Below are 23102 nucleotides of genomic sequence, written 5' to 3' on the forward strand. Positions count from 1 at the left end.
TATGTGAATCATCTGCTATAGAGACTTACAGCTGATAGGAACTGAAAAGGTAGGGGCATTAGTCATGTGCTCAGATGCTCTTGAGTCTATAATCCAGGGAGATCCCTCCTTACCTGAAGTGGATGCTAGATTTGCAGTTGCATATGAACTACCTATATGTGCAAAAGAAGTGGTGTAGTTGGCTCCTACATTTTGTTGTCCATCTGAAAGGCCAGAGCTAGGTGAATCTTTCTTACTCATAAGCTGTCCAAACCTCTCCAATTCTGTTATCACTGTTGCTACTGCAATGGATTCCCAATCAGTTTGGGAAAGAGGGGCCAAAGAGTATCCTATAGTGGCCACATTTGCATTTCCCTTCTTGTTCCTTACCCGGGCAGGCATAAGACTTAGATGAAGCTTCCAATAAGCGTCTCTGGTATGCTTAGGCTTACAATAATCACACACCAAGTCCTTATCTTCCCTTCTAGTCTCACGACTCCCCCTGTCTCCATTCGGCTTAGGTTTGGTTGTACTAACCATAGCCGGTTAGTCAACCCCAGGCTGTCTCAGCATGACATTTCTCCTACTCTCCTCCCTAGAGACAAAGGCATAGGCTTGAGAGAGTGTCACACCCTCCCTAGAAAGAATATGCTGCCTAGCAATGTCAAATTCAGGGTTCAACCCTGCCAAGAACTAAAAAACCCTATTTCTCTCTACCAGTCTTTGATAGGTTGTTGCATCATTTACACTTTCCCATACCACAATTTCTAAGTGATTTATTTCCTGTCAAAGGGTTTTTAGCATGGAGAAATACACAGCAAGGGGTTTTCTCCCTGTTTCATACTTATCACCTGATTCCTTAACTAGTAGGCTCTGGTCTCATTTTGCTTATTAGCCCCATAGGAATTTTTTTGCAATGAGGTAACATAGAATTACACAGCCAGGACATTACCATGTAATTTTCCTGCACCCATCGGGAAGAATCTGTATCAAGTTTCTTCTCCTCCCCAGTGATGTATCCTAATTTTCCACGGGCACCAATAGCCATCTTGGCTGATTGTGCCCACTCTAAATAATTTGTACCATCGAGTTTTACTGTAGTAATGATTCCAGACCCAAAAATATCACTACTACCTCCAACACCCAGTCCCACGGTACTAGTGGATTTCACCTCGGTACTCCAACTCGCTATCTTACTTCAAACAGTTCAATAGTAAGAAAAAATAGATTGGATATTTTCCAAAAGCAATTTAATATCACACACACAGAAACCAACCATTCCGGAAGAAGAAGACCCTATATGGAGAGAAATCTCTCTCCTCTCCACACCTTCCAACAGAGAGAAGAGTGAATCGATCACTCCGGGAGGCTCAGAAAATTCCAGAAACTTAACCGCCCTCTTCAGAATAACAAAAGAAAACTAACAATACCTGGGTGCCCAAGATCAGATAAAAAACAAAGAATCCAACTTTTCTGGGACTCTTCCCCGTACTCCAGTTCTTCCTGATTTTGATTCCGAACAGTAGATCACCTTCTTGATGACTAGATCCCACCAAAAAATCCAAGAACTGGGCAATATATAGTAGATCGGTCACCCCTTTGTTACTTCATGCAGTTGGCCGATCTAGGGCTGCATGAGAATGCTCCAAGAACCCTAGCCGGTGCTCTGATACCAAGTAGAAATCTGCTGAAATAAAAAATATGAAAAGAAAAGGGTTTCTTGAAGAGAGAAAGAAAAGAGGAGAAGAAGAAAAGGAGAGATCTTTGAAAAGAAAAGAGAGCAATAATCTAGCTGCTCCCTTCACTTATTATTTATACTAAAAATAATAGAGCAGTACAAAGATAACTATGCTCTTATAGGGCGGCATAACATGAAAACAACATATATAAGACTCAAAAACATAATAAAATTTGGATTCGCATAACTACTGTGGTCCCCACCTCCTATCTAACAACTAACATAAAACATCTACTCAGAAAACAACATAAAACTGATTAATCTTCAACAAGTTGGTTCTCGATTGGTTCGATAACATCACATAGAGACTGGACGAGGTGGGGCGCCCGATAGGAGGCCACCCACAGGGTAGTCGTTCTGTTGGGAGCCTGGGACGCCACAACGAACGCTCTTCCCATGTTCCATTGGTTCAGCGCCCAGTTGGACCAAACAGGGCTGACCCCTCAGGGTCCAACAACAGCAGCCGACGCGCTAGTCAGCCGTTGAAGACCTCCACCGCCGAGACCAAGAACGACAGTGTCGAATGGAAAACCCCTAGGATGAAGGCGAATGCTCTGACAACTATAGTCCTTCCCCGAGGGCTGGAGGCTGACGCTGCACCTCTCCCTCTCAAGTATCAGACCTCCGAGAACTTTTCAATGATCGATGGGCCAAAAGGAATCAGGACACGCCCGCATCAGAGTACTCGGGGAACAGGGCCGACCCATTCTGTGTCCGAGAGAACTAGAACGAGGCCCAGTCTCCCATCGACCAGAAGATTGTCGACCTACAGGTGTAGCTCAACGCCATGAAAGATGAAATCCGCCTGGTGAGGTGATGCCTTCGCAAGCCAGAATCCTTCGTCCAACAAAATGGACGCCTCCATTGACGACATCACCTTGGAACCTCTCCCACCTCACTTCAAAGCTCCCACACTAGAGATGTATGATGTAACCACTGATCTAGACGACCACCTGGAAAGCTTTAGAGCACTCATGCTCCTTTGCAGAATTCCAATGCCTTGACGTGCCGGGCTTTCCAGGTGACCTTCAAGGGGGTGGCCCGCCGATGGTTCTTCGGGCTACCACCTCGCTCCATTAGCTCGTGGGAGCAGTTCGCCAATCTTTTCCTTGCCCATTTCATCAGCAATCGACGGTGCCAGAAAAGCGTTGTCTCACTCATGTCCATCCAATAGAAACGTGGCAAGAGTCTGCAGTCATACACAGCAATCAATGGCCTCATGCCTGGCTCGGCCCTCAAGTGCTCTGTTGCCAAGACAAACCAAGGCGGAATTTTGTGGCCTCGATCAGCGAGCGCCAAGAAGGCGAGGCCGACCACAATGATGGGGGCCCAGAGAAGAAGAGGAAGAATGGAGACGGCCACGGCAATAACAACAACAACAAAGATGGCAACAAGAAGTCACCGGCCCCAACTTGCATCAAATATACGCCACTCAACTCCACCCGAACACAAATCCTCATGCATGTAGGGAAGGAGTACATGACGTGGCCTGAAAAGATGAAGAGGAACCTCAAGAGGGGTAACCCAAAAAAGTATTGCAAGTACCACCATGGCACTAGCCACGACACCGAGGACTTACAACTTGAAGAATGAGATCAAGTCCCTCATCCACCGTGGTCACTTGAAAGAGTCTGTGAGAGGCGATGTTGGCACCTCGTCCTTGTAACAGTAACAATAGCCGCAACAATTAGTCGGAGTCATCGACGTCATTGCCAGGGGCATGACCTAGGGTGGTGCCTCGGCCCGCAAGGCCTACGCCAAGCAATTGAACATCCAGGGGCCGACTCCCAAGAAGCTGAAGTAGAATGGAGACCTCACCTTTATGGACGAGGATCTGAAGGGGATCTCAGTACCCCATGACGATGTGTTGGTGGTGTCGATGGTCATCACCAACTTTATGGTGAAGAGGATACTGGTCGACATCGGCTCATCAACACATCCTCTTCTACGATGCTTTCGAGAAGATGAAGCTGGTGCTAGAGCACCTACAACCGGCCAATGTGCCACTTGTCGGCTTCTCTGGGAACGTTGTTAGACCGGAGGGAAGAATCACCCTACCAATCACGGTAGGAACAACACGGCAGGTGACGAGGATGACTGAGTTTCTGGTTGTGAAGATCGGCTCCCCTTACAACGCCATCGTTGGTCGGCCGACCCTTAACGCACTTAAGGCATTCATCTCCTCAAACCACCTCACCCTCAAGTTCTCCACTAAACGCGGCATCGGAGTTGTTCGTGGGGACCAACAGATGACCCGACATTGTTATGTGGCAGCACTGAAGGGCAAGAACAAGGAAACTTTACCGTTAGAGGGCCTCAACCTTAGGGACGAACCAGCGAGCCGAGGCCAATTGGCCGAGGACCTCGTCTCGGTACCCCTAGACGAGGACGAGCCCGAGAAGACGATACGCGTTGGGTCCAACTTTCCTCTAGATAGCCTTTTTGAATTGGTAAGTTTCCTCAAAGATAATGCCAAAGTCTTTGCTTGGTCTACTACTGACATGCCTAGAATTGACCCTTCGGCCATTACTCACAGATTGAGCGTGGGCCCGAGCTCTAGGCCAATTCAGCAGAAAAAGAGGAATTTTGCACCAGAATGTTGGAAAGCCATCAGCGAGGAAGTTGACAAGCTACTTGACATCGGCTTCATCCAAGAGGTACACTACCCTAACTGGTTGTTTAATGTGTTTATGGTGAAGAAGACTAACGGGAAATGGTGGATTTGTATTGACTTCACAGACCTCAACCGAGTCTGTCCCAAAGATAGTTTTCCTTTGCCGTGAATCGATCACCTCGTTAACGCCACCGCAGGGTACGATCTACTCAGCTTCATGGATGCCTTTTTCGGGTATAACCAGATCAAGATGCACCCCGAGGGCAAGGAGAAGACTTCATTCATCACGAGCATGGCACTTACCGCTATAAGGTCAATGCCCTTCGGCCTCAAAAACGCCAAAGCCACCTACCAATGGCTTGTGAACATGGTTTTCAAGCGCAAAATGGGGAGAAACGTTGAAGCCTACGTGGATGATATGGTTGTGAAGAGCCTGAAGGCCGACCAACACACCTTGGACCTAGCTGAGACCTTTTCCACCTTGCGGAAGTACAACATGAAGCTTAATCCCAGCAAGTGTGCCTTTAGCGTCACTTCAGGCAAATTTTTGGGCTTTGTTACACAATAGGGTATTGAGGCCAACCTAGAGAAGATTCAGGCTATCCTTGATATGGCACCACCTCGGTCGATCAAAGAAACTCAAAGACTTATCGACCAAGTGGCCGCCCTCAGCTGTTTCATGTCGAAGTTGGCCGACTGATGCTTACATTTCTTTCGAGCCATCAAGAAACTAAAGGACTTCTAGTGGACTGAAGAGTGCCTGCGTGCCTTTGACAAGCTGAAGTCTTACATCGCCTTTCCCCCTCTGCTCACTTGGCCGCTTCTAGGAGACATGCTGCGCCTGTACCTCTCGGTCGGGGACAAGGCAATCAGTTCTATTTTGATGAGGGAAGATGGAGTGTAGAGACCTATCTATCATGTCAGCAAGGTCCTCTATGACGCCGAGACCCGTTACCCCGAGGTTGAGAAATTAGCCTTCACCCTGGCCGTCTCGGCCAAAAAGCTCAGATTGTACTTCTAAGCCCACAACATCACTGTCTTGACCAACCAGCCCCTCAAGTCCGTTCTCTCCAAGCCCGAGACCTCGGGACGGTTGACTACATGGGCCATCGAACTGTCTGAGTTTGACCTGCAGTACTAGTTGAGGCCTGCAATCAAAGCACAGGCCCTAGATGATTTCTTGGTGGAGTGCACCTTCAGCAGAGCCATCGGCCCGACTCCCATAGAGGATGAGGAACCCCGACCGACTTGGAAATTGTATGTGGAGGGATCCTCCAATGCTAAGGGAAGTCAAGCGGGCCTCATACTCCTCACCTCGGACGATAATGAAGTGGAGTATGCGTTAAGATTTGACTTCTCGGCCTCCAACAATGAAGCTCGCAGGGTTGCAACTGGCCAAAGACCTCGATGCCCGACACATCGAACTCTTTAGTGAGTCCCAACTGGTGGTGAACCAGGTGAACGACGAGTACGAGGCCAGGGAACCCAACATGACCAAGTATTTAGCCAAGGTGCAAGACCTTATCCACCACTTTCAACGCTTTGCCTTGATGCAAGTCCCATGGACCGAGATCATAAGGGCCGATGCCCTATCCAAATTGGCAAGCACATCGGGTCCAACCCTCGGTCACACTGTCCGTGTTGAAAAGCTAGTGCGTCCCAGCATTGAAGAAGTTCAAGTGTTACCCGTGCAAGCCGACCCCTATTGGATGGACCCCATCCTCGCCTACCTGCAACATGAACAACTACCCGCTGACAGAAATGAAACAAGACGAGTCCGATGGTAGACAACCCACTACACTTTGCTTGAAGGGAAGTTATATAGAAGATCTTTCACCTTGCCCTACCGTCGATGCCTCTGTCAGGAAGAGGGCGAGAATGTGCTTCGAGAGATCCATGAAGGCATTTGCGGCAACCACCTCGGAGGTAGAGCCTTGGCCCAAAAAGCACTAAGGCAAGGGTATTTTTGGCTGACCATTCAGAAGGATGCAGCCGAGCAAGTACATAAGTGCGACCGGTGCCAAAGACACTCCTATTGGCCAGCTACAACCCTTTCGGCCCTTAGCAGCCCATGGTCCTTTGCCAAATGGGGAATGGATCTCCTTGGCCCCTTTCCTCAAGCCACAAGAAACAGAAAGTACCTCATCGTCGCAGTTGATTACTTCACCAAGTGGGTTGAAGCCAAACCATTGGCCACCATCACGACCCAGATGATTCAAAACTTCTTTTGGAAGAACGCCATTTGCCACTTCAACATCCCCCACATGCTTGTCACTGACAACGACAAGCAATTTGACGATGCCAGGTTCAGAGAGTGGTGTGCTAGCCTCAACATCAAGCAATAATATACCTCAGTAGGCTACCCCCAAACTAACGGCCTAGCTAAGGTCACCAACAGGACAATTTTGGATGGACTGAAGACAAGACAAAGCTGTAGAGAAGATGGGCCGAATGGCCCATAGGCTGTTTATCCTTTTTATCTTTTACGTTCTTTGCTGTAATGGGCCTTAATCTGGGCCTATTCTTTCTTATGTTATGTCTTTTTAATTTTCTGCCCAACTAAGGGCTTCTCTGTAAATTACCAAAGTTTAACTTAATAAAATAGAATTAAGGGTGTAAGAGAAGAGATTATGTTCGAAAATCTCTCTCTCTGAACCCAAGTTGCCACCACCTTCTTCTTCATCTTCTCCCCTCTTGAACTCTGATTTCTGCTACTTTTTTTTTTTTTGCATCTTTTTAAACAGTCATTTCTTCTCAAAAGGCTGTTTTTCTTCTTGGTATCAGAGCAGGCTCGTTTTTCCCCTTTTTTTAACTTTTTTTTCCCATACACAGTGTATGGAGAACTGAATCGTATGAATGGTTAGACACCTTTTTCAGCCCAGTTGTTAGTGGTTTCTGGAGAGAAGAGGACTGACTTTGTCGCCCCCTTGACAGATTCAAGTGTGTTGCCCGAAATCCTAATTTTCTGGAGAAATTTGATTACGGGCTCCACGGGGAGTTTGACTTGGGCGCTAGTGACTGAAAGTCTTATCATCCTTCATTTTGAAGATCAAATCAAGTGGATTGGTGTTCTGTGAAGTCTACAAGGAGCGGCTGAGATTTCTCTGTTTCTCCTAGCTTTCGGGTGTGACGTAGGTAGCTGGTACGGATGCATAGAGGTTGGCTCACAACACAGTTTTTGTTCTGTCTTCATTTGTTGTTATTCGAAGTTGTTAGAAGTTATTTTCGAAGTATTTAAGAAGATGAACCCCTCAGAAGTTGAAAACAAGCATGTTGCTGAATCTGGACAGGTTCCGGGAACCTCTGTAGACTCTCTACTGGCTGTGACCATAGTCAAGCTGGATGGAACTAATTATCTGGCTTTGTCACAATCAGTAAAAATTCATATCTACAATAGAGGCAGATGGGGTTTTATCTCCGGGAGCAAGAAGGCTCATTCAGAAGATGATCCATCATATGAAAAATGGATGCAAGAAAATTATACTGTTATTGGATGGCTTGTGAACTCAATGCAACTGCAGATTAGTCAACACTTTTTGTGGATGAATTCAGCAAAGGAAATTTGGGATAGTATTGCTGAAACCTATTCCCAGAAATTAAATGTGGCCAGGGTTTACAAGCTGAGAAGTGATGTGAAGAATTTGAGATAGGGGGAGAAACCGTTAGCTGTTTATTTCTCAATACTGAAGTCTTTATGGAAAGAAATTGATTTGATAGAAGTTGTAGCCTGGGACACCACTAATGATGCTGAGACCTACAGGAAACTTGTCGAGAGAAATAGGGTGTTTGAGTTTTTTACAGGGTTGAATCCAGAGTATGACATCACAAAACAAAAAATTTTATCCAAGGATAGTGTTTCACTGCCTCAAGCCTATGCCTTGGTAAGCAGTAAAGAAAGCAGGAGACTTGTCCAGGTTCAAGGGGCTGGTCTAAATGATCACTTTGCTAATATGGGAATGAAACCCAAGGGAGTTGCAGGGACTCCAAGTAGTTCAGGGAAGAAAGAAATTATTTGTGAGTACTGCAAGAAGCCAAAACACACTAAAGACAAGTGTTGGAAATTGCATCCTGAGCTTCTTCATCTTTGGTTTCAAAAGAAGTCTGATAATATGAAGGCAGGGAGTGCCAATATTGCTGCTGGTCCAGATAGTGACAGATACCAAATTGAAGAGATGACTGCTAGTGAGCAGTTAGCATCTATGAAGGTAGAATATGAGAAGTTTGGAAGGATGATTAGTCACCTAAAGGGTGTGGCCTCTTCTTCCAACCCTCCAGGAAATTCAACATCTTCTGCATTTTCTCATTTAGGTATACGGGCTTCTTCCAATCATGCAACTATTTCAGGTAATCGTAGGATCCCTTGGATTATTGATTCTGGAGCTTCTGATCATATGACCAGCCTTTCCACTTTGTTTGTTTCTTATGATTTATTTCCTGGCCGTGACAAAATCACCCTAGCCGATGGCTCCCTTGCCTCTTATCTCCGGCAAGGGAACCATCAAGGCTACAGATTCCTTGGTACTTCCCTCTGCTCTTCATGTACCCAAGCTAAATACTAATTTGTTATCTGCAAGTAGCCTAACTAAGTCATTGAACTGCTGTGTAACCTTCTTTCCTTCCTACTGTGTTTTTCAGGATCTGGAGTCTCAGAAAGCGATTGGGAGTGGCCATGAGGCGAAGGGAATATATCTGCTAGACACTCCTGGACAAAGCCATGGACCACCTCAAAAAGTTGCTTTTGGGTCTACATCTACAGAGTCCATTAGTCGAGTCATGTTATGTCATTTTCGTTTGGGTCATCTTTCTTTTTCTGCATTAAGTCATTTATTCCCAAAACTGTTTAAGGGAATTAGTCTGTCCAGTCTTCATTGTGAGTTGTGTGAGTTGTCAAAACATTGTAGAAGCAATTATCCTCTAAGTAATAAAAGATCTTCTTCTCCATTTCATATTGTGCACTCTGATGTGTGGGGGCCTTACCACTTACCTTCTATGGGTGGCTACAAATATTTTATCTTGTTCATTGATGACTTTTCTCGGTTCACTTGGATATTTTTGATGAAGTCTCGTGATGAAGTTCCCAGACTTGTGAGGCAATTCTATGAATTTGTCCTAACCCAGTTTGATACCAAAATTAAAATTTTCAGATCAGACAATGCAAAAGAATATTTTGAAAAAAACCTGACCTACTATCTCAGTGACTTGGGGGTTATTCACCAAAGCTCTTGTGTTAGGACCCCAGAACATAATGGAGTTGTTGAAAGAAAAAATCGGCATATTGTTGAAGTTGCAAGAAGTATTTTATTTGCCTCACATGTCCTTACAAAATTTTGGGGTGATGTTGTTCTCGCTGCAACCTACCTAATCAACCATATGCCATCCAAGGTTTTGGGGTTTAAGTCTCCCTTCAGTCTTCTTCATCCGAGCAAGGATCTTTTTCCTATTCCTCTTCGTGTCTTTGGCTGCACTTGTTATGTACATATCCCAAGTGTCCAGAGACATAAATTTGAACCAAAAGCCCACAATTGTATCTTCCTTGGTTATTCCCCCACACAAAAGGGTTATGGTTGTTTGGATCTGAAGACTAGCACTCGGTATGTCTCAATGGATGTCACATTTGATGAACTCTCTTCTTTTTATGATTCTTCTCAGGAGAGGAATTGTCCAAAGGGGGAGAATTTGTCACAGTTATTTGCTCTTCCCCTTCCTATCCCAGTTGAGTCTTCTGTTGAGACTCTTCCTCATTCAAATGAGTCAAAGGAGGATCAGTCATTTCATTCTCATTTCAGTGTTCCTATCCCTCCTTTACCTCCTCGTCCTCTTTTTAATCCTAGGTTGTACCAACAACAGAGAACCAGAAGTGAGCAGATTGTTTACCCTACAACACATGAGCCTCTTGCACTTCCAGTCACAGAAGAGACAACAGGTACTGATACAGCCCCTTTGGAGTCATCCTTCCCAGACCTTGATATCCCTATTGCTATTAGGAAAGGAAAAAGGAAATATACTGCACATTGCATTTCCAAACACTTTTCGTATAGTTTGCTCTCTCCTTCATATTTTGCCTACCTTTCTTCTGTTGCTTCTAACCCAATTCCCAGGTCTATGTCAGAAGCTCTTAATATTCCAGAATGGAGGAATGCTATGAGAACAAAAATTGATGCCCTACACAAGAATGACACTTGGGAAGTGGTTGAATTGCCTGAAGGGAAGGATCCAGTAGGCTGTTAGTGGGTTTTTACTATCAAATATCATGTTGATGACACCATTGAAAGGTACAAGGCTAGGCTGGTTGCAAAAGGTTATACACAGACATATGGAATTGATTATCTGGAGACCTTTGCTCCTGTTGCAAAGATGACTTCTGTGAGAGTTCTACTTGTTGGTTCGACTGTCTTAATTTGTATGTTTATCCTTGTTGGGTCTTAAGTCATTAGTTATTGGGCCTTAGTTACTGGGCCTAATCTTATTTAGTGTTTATTTGACTAGGTGTCCCTCCACTAATCAGGGGCATTCTGGTCTATTTATGTAACATTATGTAATGTTGTTATATATAATAGATTAGGGCTGGCTGAGAACCTATTCTGCCGCCCATCTCATATCTTCTTCTTCTTCTTCTTCTTCTTCTCTCATTCGACAGCTCTATTTCAGCAAACATGGTATCAGAGCACTAATCTTTTGACTGGTTACAGCAGCCGCCTTTTTCTTCTACTCGCAGTTAACTCTCTCTTCTTTTTCTTGGTTGCTGCAAAGAAACCCTAGGGTTGGTCGCAGAACACAGCCGGACCTACATCTAGGGTTTCCCTTGGTTGTAGGGCCCAAGGGGAGATAGACCTAGAGGCTGATGCCCTAATAGACGCAGTACAGCAGATTGTAGCCATTCGGCTAAGATAGATCTGTGTAAAACAGATCTAGGAGAAAGGACGAATCTCAGCAGTCCTAGAACTGTTCGTGGGTGAGAGTATAACCTGAGATAGCAGTGCTTAGCACACAGTAGAAGCTAACACAGCAAGTTGCAGGTTGCGGCAGCAGTGATTAGAACACAGCAGAAGGTAGCACAACAGATTATAATCTGCGACAGCAGTAATTAGGGCACAGTGTGCAGTGTAGTACTCGGTGTTTCAGCTCTGTGTCGGGTTCTCAGGACTGAGTTTACAGTGCAGCAAGCTCCGTAAGTGTGAAACAATTCATTATATATTGTGTTTACAGTTCTTGACTTTACGAGTTGGAGAAGATGTCTTCCATATCCGGGGAAGTGTCTTCTAGAAATGTTAGGGCTTGTGGGAGGTCTCCTAATTTGGAGAATCCAAATCTGCACAGCCTACAGATCACAAGTGTGTTGTTGGATGAGTACAACTTCAGAGAATGGTCTGTCTCAGCCATGTTGTTCATCACATCCCGGGAACTCACCGGTTACTTGGACGGGCAGAAGAAGGAACCCGAAGTGGGGAGTGCTGAATATGCAGCTTGGCGCAAAGAGAATGCTACAGTTATGTCCTGGCTACTTGCCTCAATGACTCCAAGAGTAGATAGGACTGTTCAACATTTCTCCACGGCTGCCAAGATATGGGAAAAAGTTTCTAAAACCTATGGGCAGAAAAAGAATAATGCAAGAATTTACAGACTGAATCAAGACATTGCTGCCTTGAGGCAAGGAGATATGAGTGTTGCAACATATTTTGCTACACTAGAAGGACTATGGGAAGAGTTAGATCACCACCTTATTATTGATTGGGAGAATGCTAGAAACAAGGAAAAGCATGACAAACAAGTTGAAGAGGGTAGAGCATTTAAATTTCTGGCTGGCCTAGATCCTATATATGAGAGCATAAGGTGCCAAATTCTGGGAAGGGATGAAATGCCAGACTTACATCATGTTTACTACCTTGTGAGGAATGAAGAGGTGAGAAGAAAAGAGATGCAGGTTGATACTCAAACTAAACTAGCTGAACAGTCTGTGGAACATTCGGCCTTAATCTCTACAAATCAAAGGGGAAACAGACACTCTGACAAGAGACATCTGAAGTGCACCTACTGTGGAGGGGAAAGGCATGTGAAAGAGACCTGTTGGGTTCTCCATCCGCATTTGAAGCCAGCTACATTGAGGAAAGATAAGAAGCATCAGAAGGGTCAATCTGCAAGTGTGAATCTGGCTACGGGTCACAGTGATGATGGTTCAAAACACTCATCCACAGTTACTTCCTCTTCCATGGGACAGACTACTAATTCCCCCGGAACCGGGTCCTTGGGTTTTACTGCCGATGAGGTAGAGGTACTTAGACGGGCCCTAGCCCATCTAAGGACCAATTCTCTTCCATCCTCCTCCCTTGCTAGATCAGGTATTGTCTCTGCCTTTAGTGCAACTAGTACTATTGATCCTGCCTCTTGGATTATTGATTCTGGTGCAACTGACCACATGACACACATGTCTTCCCTATTTTCTTCCTATCATTTAATGTCTGGCCAAGATAAAATGAGGGTTGCTGATGGTTCTCTCTCTACCATCTCTAGGAAGGGAGTGGTTGACCTAAGCAAGGACCTCTCACTCAAATCTGTCTTGCATGTTCCCAATCTTTCTTCAAATCTCTAATCTGTTTCAAAGCTTACCAAAAATTTGAATTGTAGCATAACCTTTTTTCCTACCCATTGTGTCTTTCAGGACAGATTGACGAAGAGAACGATTGGGAGCGGTCATGAGTGTGAAGGTCTCTACTACCTTGATGCAGACATTAGTTCGGCATTACAAACATCTGCTACTAGTAGTCAGTCCAATGTGGAGTCAATAGCTAGTTTACATCTGTGGCATGCTAGGCTAGGTCATCTACCGTTTTCATCTTTGGAAGTATTGTTTCCAGAATTATTCAAAGGTGTTTCAAGTCAAGAGTTATTTTGTGAAGTCTGTCAACTATCAAAGCAATGTAGAACTGTTTATTCAACTTTGAGTAATGAAATTCAATCTTCTTTTGACTTAGTCCACTCTGATGTTTGGGGCCCCTCTCCCATTATTTTTGTTGATGGCTTTTGATATTTTATCAGTTTTATTGATCACTATTCTCGATGCACATGGATCTACTTATTAAAAACACGAGAAGAAGTGTCGCGGGTAATCATGACTTTTTGCAAAATGATTGAAACACAGTTTGGCACGAAAATCAAACAATTCAGGTCAGATAATGCTACAGAATACTTTGAAAGGTCCTTGAATCTATTTATGGAGGATGCTGGAATGATTCATCAGTCATCTTGTGCTAGTACCCCCCAACAGAATGGGGTTGCTGAGCACAAGAATAGGCACCTATTGGAGACTGCTCGAGCCTTACTATTTCAGCACAAAGTTCCAAAAAACTATTGGTCTCAAGCAATCCTTACTGCATCATACCTGATAAATCGAATGCCATCCAAGGTATTGGGGATGAAAACTCCTTTTTCTGTTCTTTGCCCTCATCTTCCTGACTTTTCTCTTCCACCGAGAGTCTTTGGGTGTGTATGCTTTATACATGTCAAGGATCCGAAGAAGACCAAATTGGATCCTAGGGCTACAAAGGGAATCTTTTTGGGGTACTCTCCTACTCAGAAGGGATACAAGTGTTATGATCCAGTCACCAAGAAAAAATATGTTACAAAGGATGTGGTATTCTTTGAGTCTCAATCCTATTTTCATTCTTCCCAGAATCCTCTTCAGGGGGAGACTAGTGGGATTGAAGAGGATTCTTCTGTTCCTCCTTTCTTTGTGCCTCTCTCTACCTTAGACCTTCCATCTTCTCCTCCTGATCCACCTAGTTGTAGTATCCCGGGTGAATCTAGTGAGGCTCCCATTGTACCAGCCACTACTAGTGATGTTGCAGATGTTACTGAAGACTCAAGCAGGCTGCAAAGAGATATCAGAATCACCTACAACAGAAGGAAGAAGGGCCCTCTAACTCATGACAGCAACCAATTGGACTCGGATCAACCTGTCTCAGAAACTCAAGGTAATCCTATCAGTTTCTTTGACTTGGATCTTCCTGTTGCCCTACGTAAGTCTACCCGTTCTTGTACTATCAGACACCCCATTGCTGATTTTGTGTCTTGCTCACATTTGTCTCCCCGTTATTGTTCTTTTGTGTCTGCTCTCTCTTCTGTGCATGTTCCTACCAGGTATTCTGAGGCAGTATCTGACCCAAAATGGAAAGAGGCTATGGATGAAGAAATGAAGGCCTTAATGAAAGCAGGGACTTGGGAATTAGTGGATCTACTAGAAGGGAAAGGCACTGTTGGATGCAAGTGGGTGTTCACTGTGAAGCATAGGGAGGACGGGTCCATTGAAAGGTACAAGGCTAGACTGGTAGCAAAAGGGTTCACTCAAAAAGAAGGGATTGACTACAAAGAAACCTTTGCTCCGGTGACAAAACTCAACACAATCCGAGTTCTATTATCATTAGCTGCAAATTTCTCATGGGAGCTACATCAGTTGGACGTGAAGAATGCTTTCTTGAATGGTGACCTGCATGAAGAGGTTTTCATGGATCCTCCACCAGGTTATGGGTTTGGCAAGAAGGTATGTAGACTGAGAAAAGCCCTATATGGCCTTAAGCAGTCCCCTCGAGCTTGGTTTGAGAAGCTATGTGGGGCCATGAAGAAAGGGGGTTACACTCAAAGTGGGGCAGATCATACCCTATTCATAAGGAAGAAAAATGGCAAACTTACAACACTTATTGTATATGTGGATGATATGATAATTACAGGGGATGATCAGGAAGAGATTAAAAGACTAAAGGAGGTCTTGGCTGCTGAATTTGAGATCAAAGACTTGGGCCAACTGAGATACTTTCTTGGGATTGAAGTTGCAAGATCCAAAGAGGGCATCTATATATGTCAACGGAAATACATCCTTGATCTTCTTCAAGAGACAGGCATAATGGGGTGTAGGCCAGCAGATACTCCAATAGAACAGAATCATGGTCTACAGGAGTCAGTAGGAGAGGACTACCTTGATAAGGAAAGATACCAAAAGCTGGTGGGGAAGTTGATTTACCTGTCCCTCACTCGCCCTGACATTGCTTATGCTGTACATGTTGTCAGTCAGTTCATCCACACTCCTAAAATCCCTCACATGAAAGCTGTGGAAAGGATCCTCAGATATTTGAAGTCTTGCCCGGGGAAAGGGATTCTGTTCAGAAAAAACAGTAAAATTGAAGTTGAAGGATATACTGATGCAGATTGGGCTGGCTCAGTTGGGGACAGGAAGTCTACTTCTGGGTACTGCACCTTTGTTGGAGGAAATTTAGTTACTTGGAGGAGTAAAAAACAGAATGTGGTTGCTAGATCTAGTGCAGAGGCCGAATATCGAGCTATGGCTCATGGTGTTGCTGAACTTTTATGGCTTAAGATCCTTCTTGGTGAACTTGGAATAAAGATTGAGTTACTCTCAGGTTGTACTGTGACAACAAGGCTGCCATCAACATTGCAAATAACCCAGTGCAACATGATAGAACTAAACATATTGAGATAGACCGTCACTTTGTCAGAGAAAGAATCGTCTCAGGAGAACTCTGCATCCCTTATACTCCCTCCGAGATGCAGATTGCAGATGTTCTGACTAAAGGGCTAGCTACAGTGAAATTCTTGGACTTACTTGGCAAGCTAAACATGATTGACATTCATGCTTAGCTTGAGGGGGAGTGTTGGTTCGGCTGTCTTAATTTGTATGTTTATCCTTGTTGGGTATTAAGTCATTAGTTATTGGGCCTTAGTTACTGGGCCTAATCTTATTTAGTGTTTATTTGACTAGGTGTCCCTCCACTAATCAGGGGCATTCTGGTCTATTTATGTAACATTATGTAATGTTGTTATATATAATAGATTAGGGCTAGCTGAGAACCTATTCTGCCGCCCATCTCATATCTTCTTCTTCTTCTTCTTCTTCTCTCATTCGACAGCTCTATTTCAGCAAACACTACTATCTCTGGCTGCACACTCAGACTGGCCACTTTATCAACTGGATGTAAAGAATGCATTTCCGAATGGAGAGTTACATGAGGAGGTCTATATGTCTCTTTCTCCAGGGATGTATGAAACAGATATGAAAGGGAAGGTCTGCAGGCTGAAGAAATCTCTTTATGGACTTAAACAGTCCCCTAGAACATGGTTTGAAAGGTTTAGGGCTGCTCTTGTTAGCTTTGGCTATGTACAGACACAGTCCGATCATACCCTCTTTGTGAAGAGGAGAGGATCCTTGGCCGTTTACCTGATTGTGTATGTTGATGATATTGTTGTGACTAGTAATGATGTATCAAGGATTAATGATCTCAAATCTTTCCTTCATACAGAGTTTGAGATCAAAGATGTGGGGGAATTGAGATACTTTCTTGGCATAGAAGTTGCTAGATCCAAGGATGGGATCCTTATCTCTTAAAGAAAGTATGTACTTGATTTGCTCTCTGAAACAGGGAAGGTGGGTGCTAGATCACTTGCTACTCCTATTGATGAGTCATAAACTCTCTGCTTTAGATGGAATATTGTTGAAAGATAAGGGAGTCTTCCAGAGACTACTTGGAAAACTTCTCTATCTATGCATGACTCGGCCAGACATTGCATATGCTGTCAGTTGCATTAGTCAGTTCATGCATGCTCCCAAGGATACTCACATGGCAGTAGCATAGTGGATTCTGTGTTATTTGAAGGGTTCCCCTGGAAAGGGAATTCTATTTGCTAAGCATGGCCATATGAAACTTGAAGCCTACATAGATGTTGATTAGGCTGGAAACATTGATGATGGAAAATCTACCTCTGGGTATTGTAGCTTGGTGGCATGTAATATTGTCTCTTGGAGAAGCAAGAAACAACCAGTTGTTGCCCGATCTTCAGCCGAAGCTGAATACAGAGCCATGGCTCATGGAGTTTCTGAACTACTATGGCTTAGATCCTTGATGGAGGAACTGGGTATTGAGCATGATAAGCCAATGATGTTATACTGTGATAATCAGGTTGCCATCAACATTGCTCACAATCCAGTGCAACATGACAGAACTAAACATATTGAAGTTGACAAACACTTCATTCGAGAAAGAGTGGCTTCTGGAGAGGTGTATCTACCCTTCATCACTTCTGAAGGACAATTAGCTGATTTCCTCACCAAGGGCATTCCCAAGGCTAAACTTTAGCATGATACTGGCAAGTTTGGCATGATTGACATCTATGCTCAGCTTGAGGGGGAGTGTAGAGAAGATGGGCCGAATGGCCCATAGGTTGTTTATCCTTTTTTATTTTTTATGTTCTTTGCTGTAATGGGCCTTAATCTGGGCTTTATTCTTTCTTGTGTTATGTTTTTTAATTTTCTGCCCAAATAGGGGCCTCTCTGTAAATTATTAAACTTTAACTTAATGAAATAGAATTAGGGGTGTAAGGGAGAAGGTTATGTTCGAAAATCTCTCTCTGAACCCTAGTTGCTGCCACCTTCTTCTTCTTCTCTCTTATTGAAACCTGATTTCTACTGCTTCTTTTTGATTTTCTGCAACTTTTTGAACAGTCCTTTCTTTTCAAAAGGTTGTTTTTCTTCTGAAAGGAAAAATGCAATGAAGAAAAAACAAGCAGGCAGAAGATATGGAAAAAAGTGTGTTTCATTGACATCTTCTATGTATGCTTTACAAAAAATGGTCTCGGATGGGGGAAGTCGAACCCCTTACAAAAGTTATAAACAAAAAAATAAAGAGAAGAGAAGAAAAAGCAACTCAGAGCGGCCTTCGGTTGGTGCAGGCTGCTCCCCAACGCGCTGCCCCTCGGATGGTTGCACCTCCTCGACCTCAGGTTCAGGAAAAAACCTCAGTTGGTTAACGTCAAACTCGGGCATCAAACTGCGCACTTGGGCTGTCGTGTCTTCAATACCTCCAAGTATGAAACAGCCGTGTAGTTGGTCAGCACTTGTGCGTACTCCTCAAACGCTTTCCAAAGTTCTACGGCCTGCTCTGCCCGCATCTCAGCAGCAGCACGCGCCTCCTCGGCCCGAGACATCTCCTCAGCCAGGATCCTCTGTTCCTCAGAGACCTTCAACCTTCAACCTTCAACGCCTCCTTGAGGGACCTCCTTAGATCCTTCTCGGCCATGATCTCGGCCTCCAAGACCTTCCGCAGGTCCCGCTCTTCATGCATGGCCGAGGAGATTGACTCTCAGCCACTTTCCGCCTCGGCAACTCAAACCTCGAGTTGCTCCCTCTTCTCCTCGGAGGCCTTGATGACCTTGAATTCCTTTGCTGTTGTGTGAGAGAGAGAGAGATGTTATGCAAATCTAGAAAATATCAAGACACTAATAAGGTTTTAATAGAAGCACAGAAATAACATAAAATGAAAAGAAAAGAATAAACCATAAACATCTTTAGTCATTTCCACATGTTCTTCTATATGTAACTTTGGCGGTTCCTTCCATATTCATCAATAGCAAATATATGCAATTGAGACCAAGTATAGTGTGTGTTTTTGTTCTTAGTGAAGCCTGTGTATGGCAGTTCTTTTGGTGGGAGACCTTGTCATCCTCCATCTTTGTAATCCTTTTACATTTGATATGGTAAGGAAATGAGCTTGTTACCAATAAAAAACGAGAAAAAAAAAGGAAAATCTAAATAGAACCTGATTGGCATGCTTTTACCCTCTATGCTAAACCTATCATGAGTCATGACATAAGGCAGCTCCTCAAAAAGCACACAAAAAAAAAGTAACCACAAAATGAACCAGATTAGCTGTTTCTTTTCTTTTCTTTTTTCAATTGGTACATTGACATGTTTTTACCTGCTACTGTAACTGGATAGTCAGAGCACCCAGACATTTGAGTGCTAATCTGCTTGAAACTTCCACTACATCCAACAAAGGGAGTATGCTCCACTTGAGGTTCTATCTCCGAAAACTTTCCTGACCCTTGATCTATTGAAACAATGTACAATGACCAATTCAGGGATGAAAAGAATTACGATAATGAAACCACAGCAGTAAAAGATGCTCAGGATATACTATAAGAAACATATAGAAGTGATAGAAAATGATGACGCGTGCAGTTTATTTCATCCAAATAAAAATACTTACTGATGGTCCCATGTGATGTTCCCAGATTCCTTCTCTCATTTTTCCCAGGATCCACTAAGAAAGCCTTCTGAGTTGCATAGGTGTATTCACGCAACAGGAATCTGTGGTCTTAGGTATTTTACACGTATCTTCAGTAACCCATATTTCCTGAGACATTTTGCAAGCAGATCCATCAAAAGGAGCTTGCCTGTCTGCTTTAATTCCAGCAACTGGATCTTTATAAATTCTGCTTTCTTCCAATAAATTTTGAGGTCTTTCTGGGCTTTCATCAGCTACCAAAATGTTTTCAAGTATACCCTCCTCCAATGGAGCAGGAGGTCTTTCTGAGCTTTCATCAAAACAAGAGTGCTTTTCTTTCTCAACAGTGGCTAAAACCTTATTGATTTTATTACAACCAGATGTCCTCCCTACCATTTCAAAGTTAGAGAGATCAAAAAGAGAGAAGCTTTCTGCTTGTTCAGTTACCAGGTTTCTATCAATCATATAATATGGCACTTCTGCATAGTCTACTGCTGAAAGAGATTGAGGCATTTCATGATCATTGACCACCGGTACTTTTTCCATGACTTTGACATCACGGTCAATTATTTCTATGGCAGATACAGGAGGAAGTGTTGAACTTGATCCCTGCTCGTTCATCGAAACTCCATCAACTGTGTGGCTTGGGACATTTGTAGGGACAGAATTTTTGCCATCTGAAGGATGATCAGAGGAATGTTTGGACCTAGATCTTTTCCTTTTTCCACTATTTTCGTTTCTTTTCTCAGAGAAGTTCAGCTTTTCATATGTACTTCTATCATATATTTGAACTACAAAATGGGAGCCAACAATGTATTTGAATACCAAAAAATATCCCTCTTTCAGATTATGGTCTGATGCAAATTTTCGCCATCCCTTTTGAAAAGCCAAGGAACCATCAATAGTCAATAGTTTTACCTTCCAGCGTTGCGCATTGGCATCTTCAAGGTAAATTTTCTTGCCAACCAAGGATGCTAGGTCGTAAACAAATTTAGGAGGTAAAAACTGTGAATGTAATTTAAAGAGGAGAAGCATTACCAGAGAAGAACATTAGATAAAGGGTAGAGATACAAAAACCCTAAAAGATAAAGAAGAAAAAAAAAAACATTCGTAGCATCAGCTACAACTAAGTGCTAGACATGTCTCCAAGAGCATTTTAATATATCCCAGGGCACAACTAGCACTATTTTGAATGTTTAGCATGTCATTGCAAGTCAACCGTTGCGTTGCACAGATAAATAATGAATGAAGACGTAATTGAAGGAGATAGTTCTGATACCATGAAATTATAAAGAATTATTATGAGAATGCAGGCTTGCAGTGTTCTGTTGAATTGAATTTATACATAGAGTTATAGCTGTATAAATACAATACGATATGATCAGCGGGAGTTATAAAGAGAATTTTGCTAGAATACTGTTAATCAATGCATAAGAAACGAGCATAAAGATGTAAAGAATAAAACTGAGAAGAGGGGTGTTTGGGTTATTGCTGAGCTGGCCCTGCGTTCCAAGTGGTGACCTTCGTGGCTGTCTTATCTCTTCGGTCATGTTGATACCGCGTAGGATGGATAAGTGCAACCAAGAAGAGGAGCCCCGTACGGATAAGGTGAACAATTCCGTTGGGGATTAGGACTTATTCTGAAAACCTCGACGAGTAACCTCATCCTGACAATTCTGGAATCTTTATCCGAATTGGACATGGATTTTCGGCTATAAATAGATAACTTCCGCTCAAGGTAGGGGACCTTATGATTTCCTTGCTTTTCAGGTTTGGAAATGGAAATGGGGTGGATTCTGGGAGAATTTTGTAAATCCTAGAGCCTATCCACATCCCTAAACTCATACATGTTGAATTTTGAGAATCCAAACCCTTTTTGTACATGAAAATGCAAAACCTTCCCCCACCCTACCCTCTTCACATTCAAGGGTAGGGTGGGTTGGGTTTAAACCTGCATCTAATTTCCCATTACTTATTGTTATATATAAGCAATAAATAAGTAAAATAAAAAAAAAATCAATTATCATTAAATTCAACACCTAATACATAAAATTCACACGATTTCCAACAACATGTGGATGGGGGAGGATCAGGTTTAACCTAATACCATACCCATAAGTGTTGAAGAACCCAAAAACTCATCTCTACCCCAAAACCCATCCTAATAGGGTAGAGATTGCCATCCCTATAAAACTACTTTAATCTACCTTATTCCTTTTTAAAGAATAAAAAAGGACCCAATACCAATGAAAGATTTTAAATTCCTCTTATATGTTATTACTTATATTCCCTCCTGTATAACTTTGAAATTGGAAAAGTTTTCGTGGTCAAATTACACAAGAAGAATCCACATTGTATATCATTTATAAATGCAGTTTGGAGCAATACTGTGGTTCAATCCAAGGCATTTCTTGATCCAACCCGAATGGATCAAAGCCGTGATTTTCCAGTAAAAAAACAAAAAAATAAAATACAACCCATTCATTGGGTAGGAACCTTACGACCAGACCCATATAAGAAATCTATATTCTTTATTTTTTCCCAATTAATATATAATATTTCTTGCCCATTGCTTTTTATATAAATTTCATAGAACTTTAATTAGGGTGTATTTTTTTTGTACTACTTTTTTCAGCAGCAATCTAACAATTCTTTTCAAAGGTGTGGTGGTGGGAGCCAATAGCATGGCTCGAAACCACATCATTTTTGGGACTACCTAGTCGACGTACCAACCTTAGGATGTATTTAGTTCATATATGCACCTCACAAAGCATGCCCTACATGCACATCTCAGCATGCATCGAGAACATCTCTCATAGTTGTCATTGGGAGGCATTCCCAATACAAGGTTGAGATATGTTGTGGGGTGCAGATGCAAATTTGGGTGTATTTGGGCAACTATCATATCAACAAACACAACTTTTAGGGTTTTTACTGTTCAGTCCACCCCCACAAATCTTAGCTCCACGGTATAGTTGGGGTAGGTGCCACCTCGGAATTGATGCCAATACATCGGCAGGTATTGATGTTTAGGTGGAGGCATTTGAAATTTTAATTTATTGTAGGTTGCACTGGAATTCAGAATTCTGAAGTGGAGTGCAGTCTACTTATCCCTTTTTTGATGTGGCAGTTTTTTTGTTTTTAAAAACGAAAATAATGGGGTTGTGTTTGATACTATTATTAATTTGGTACTTATGTTGATCAAGCGTTGAACAAATGTTTTGAGCGAATATTGTGTTTGGTATTGGCATTGCCACTTGAGGAGTTAAAATGAAATGTTGACATTCAACGTAAAACCATCCTACACCATATTATCTGTCATCCAATGGTTAAATTTAAAATAAATGTTTTCTGCCGTTTAGCTCTACCACACATAGATTAGCATCTAGATACATATGTGGGATCTGATCCAATCCGAAGATTCAATCGGATTTGATGGACTCGATCTGAATTCGAATCCTATCAAATCTTCAGATCTGATTTGATCCAACTCATTTTATTTAAATCATTAAAAGAAAAACAAAAATATATCAATTTAAATAAAGAAACAACAAAAATCCAAGTTTTTTTAATTATTTTCATCATATATTATAAAAAATAAATAATATAACAAATTTATAAAAATATAATATAAATAATATATTTATAAATAAATAAATAATACATATACGTATTATATATATTTATAAATATATAACACATTGGA

The 23102-nt window shown here is 42.6% G+C and overlaps 2 protein-coding genes across 3 annotated transcripts; one reads left to right on the top strand and one right to left on the bottom strand.

The window, feature by feature from the left end:
* Window positions 1–3681: 3681 nt before the first annotated feature.
* Window positions 3682–4899, top strand: LOC104593283 (uncharacterized). The gene is made up of 2 exons (XM_010253041.1): window positions 3682–4374; window positions 4576–4899. The coding sequence occupies exons 1-2, from the start codon at window positions 3682–3684 to the stop codon at window positions 4897–4899; spliced, it is 1017 nt and encodes a 338-aa protein (XP_010251343.1).
* A 12047-nt stretch (window positions 4900–16946) lies between these two features.
* LOC148800927 (uncharacterized) lies at window positions 16947–21346 on the bottom strand. Of its 2 annotated transcripts, XM_088900066.1 has the most exons (3): window positions 19379–21346; window positions 19088–19219; window positions 16983–18555 (listed from the first exon to the last, which is right to left on the bottom strand). In XM_088900066.1, exon 1 carries the CDS (start codon window positions 20429–20431, stop codon window positions 19433–19435), a length of 999 nt encoding a protein of 332 aa, XP_088756192.1. In that variant the 5' UTR covers window positions 20432–21346; the 3' UTR covers window positions 16983–18555; window positions 19088–19219; window positions 19379–19432. The 2 variants fall into 2 exon arrangements, with proteins under 2 accessions (XP_088756193.1, XP_088756192.1); XM_088900067.1 differs by lacking the exon at window positions 19088–19219 and having other exon boundaries at window positions 16947–18555.
* Window positions 21347–23102: the final 1756 nt, after the last annotated feature.

The sequence above is a fragment of the Nelumbo nucifera genome, chromosome 3 (assembly GCF_055504915.1).
Source record: "Nelumbo nucifera cultivar China Antique chromosome 3, China Antique-T2T, whole genome shotgun sequence".
In the NCBI taxonomy this organism is placed as follows: Eukaryota; Viridiplantae; Streptophyta; class Magnoliopsida; order Proteales; family Nelumbonaceae; genus Nelumbo; species Nelumbo nucifera.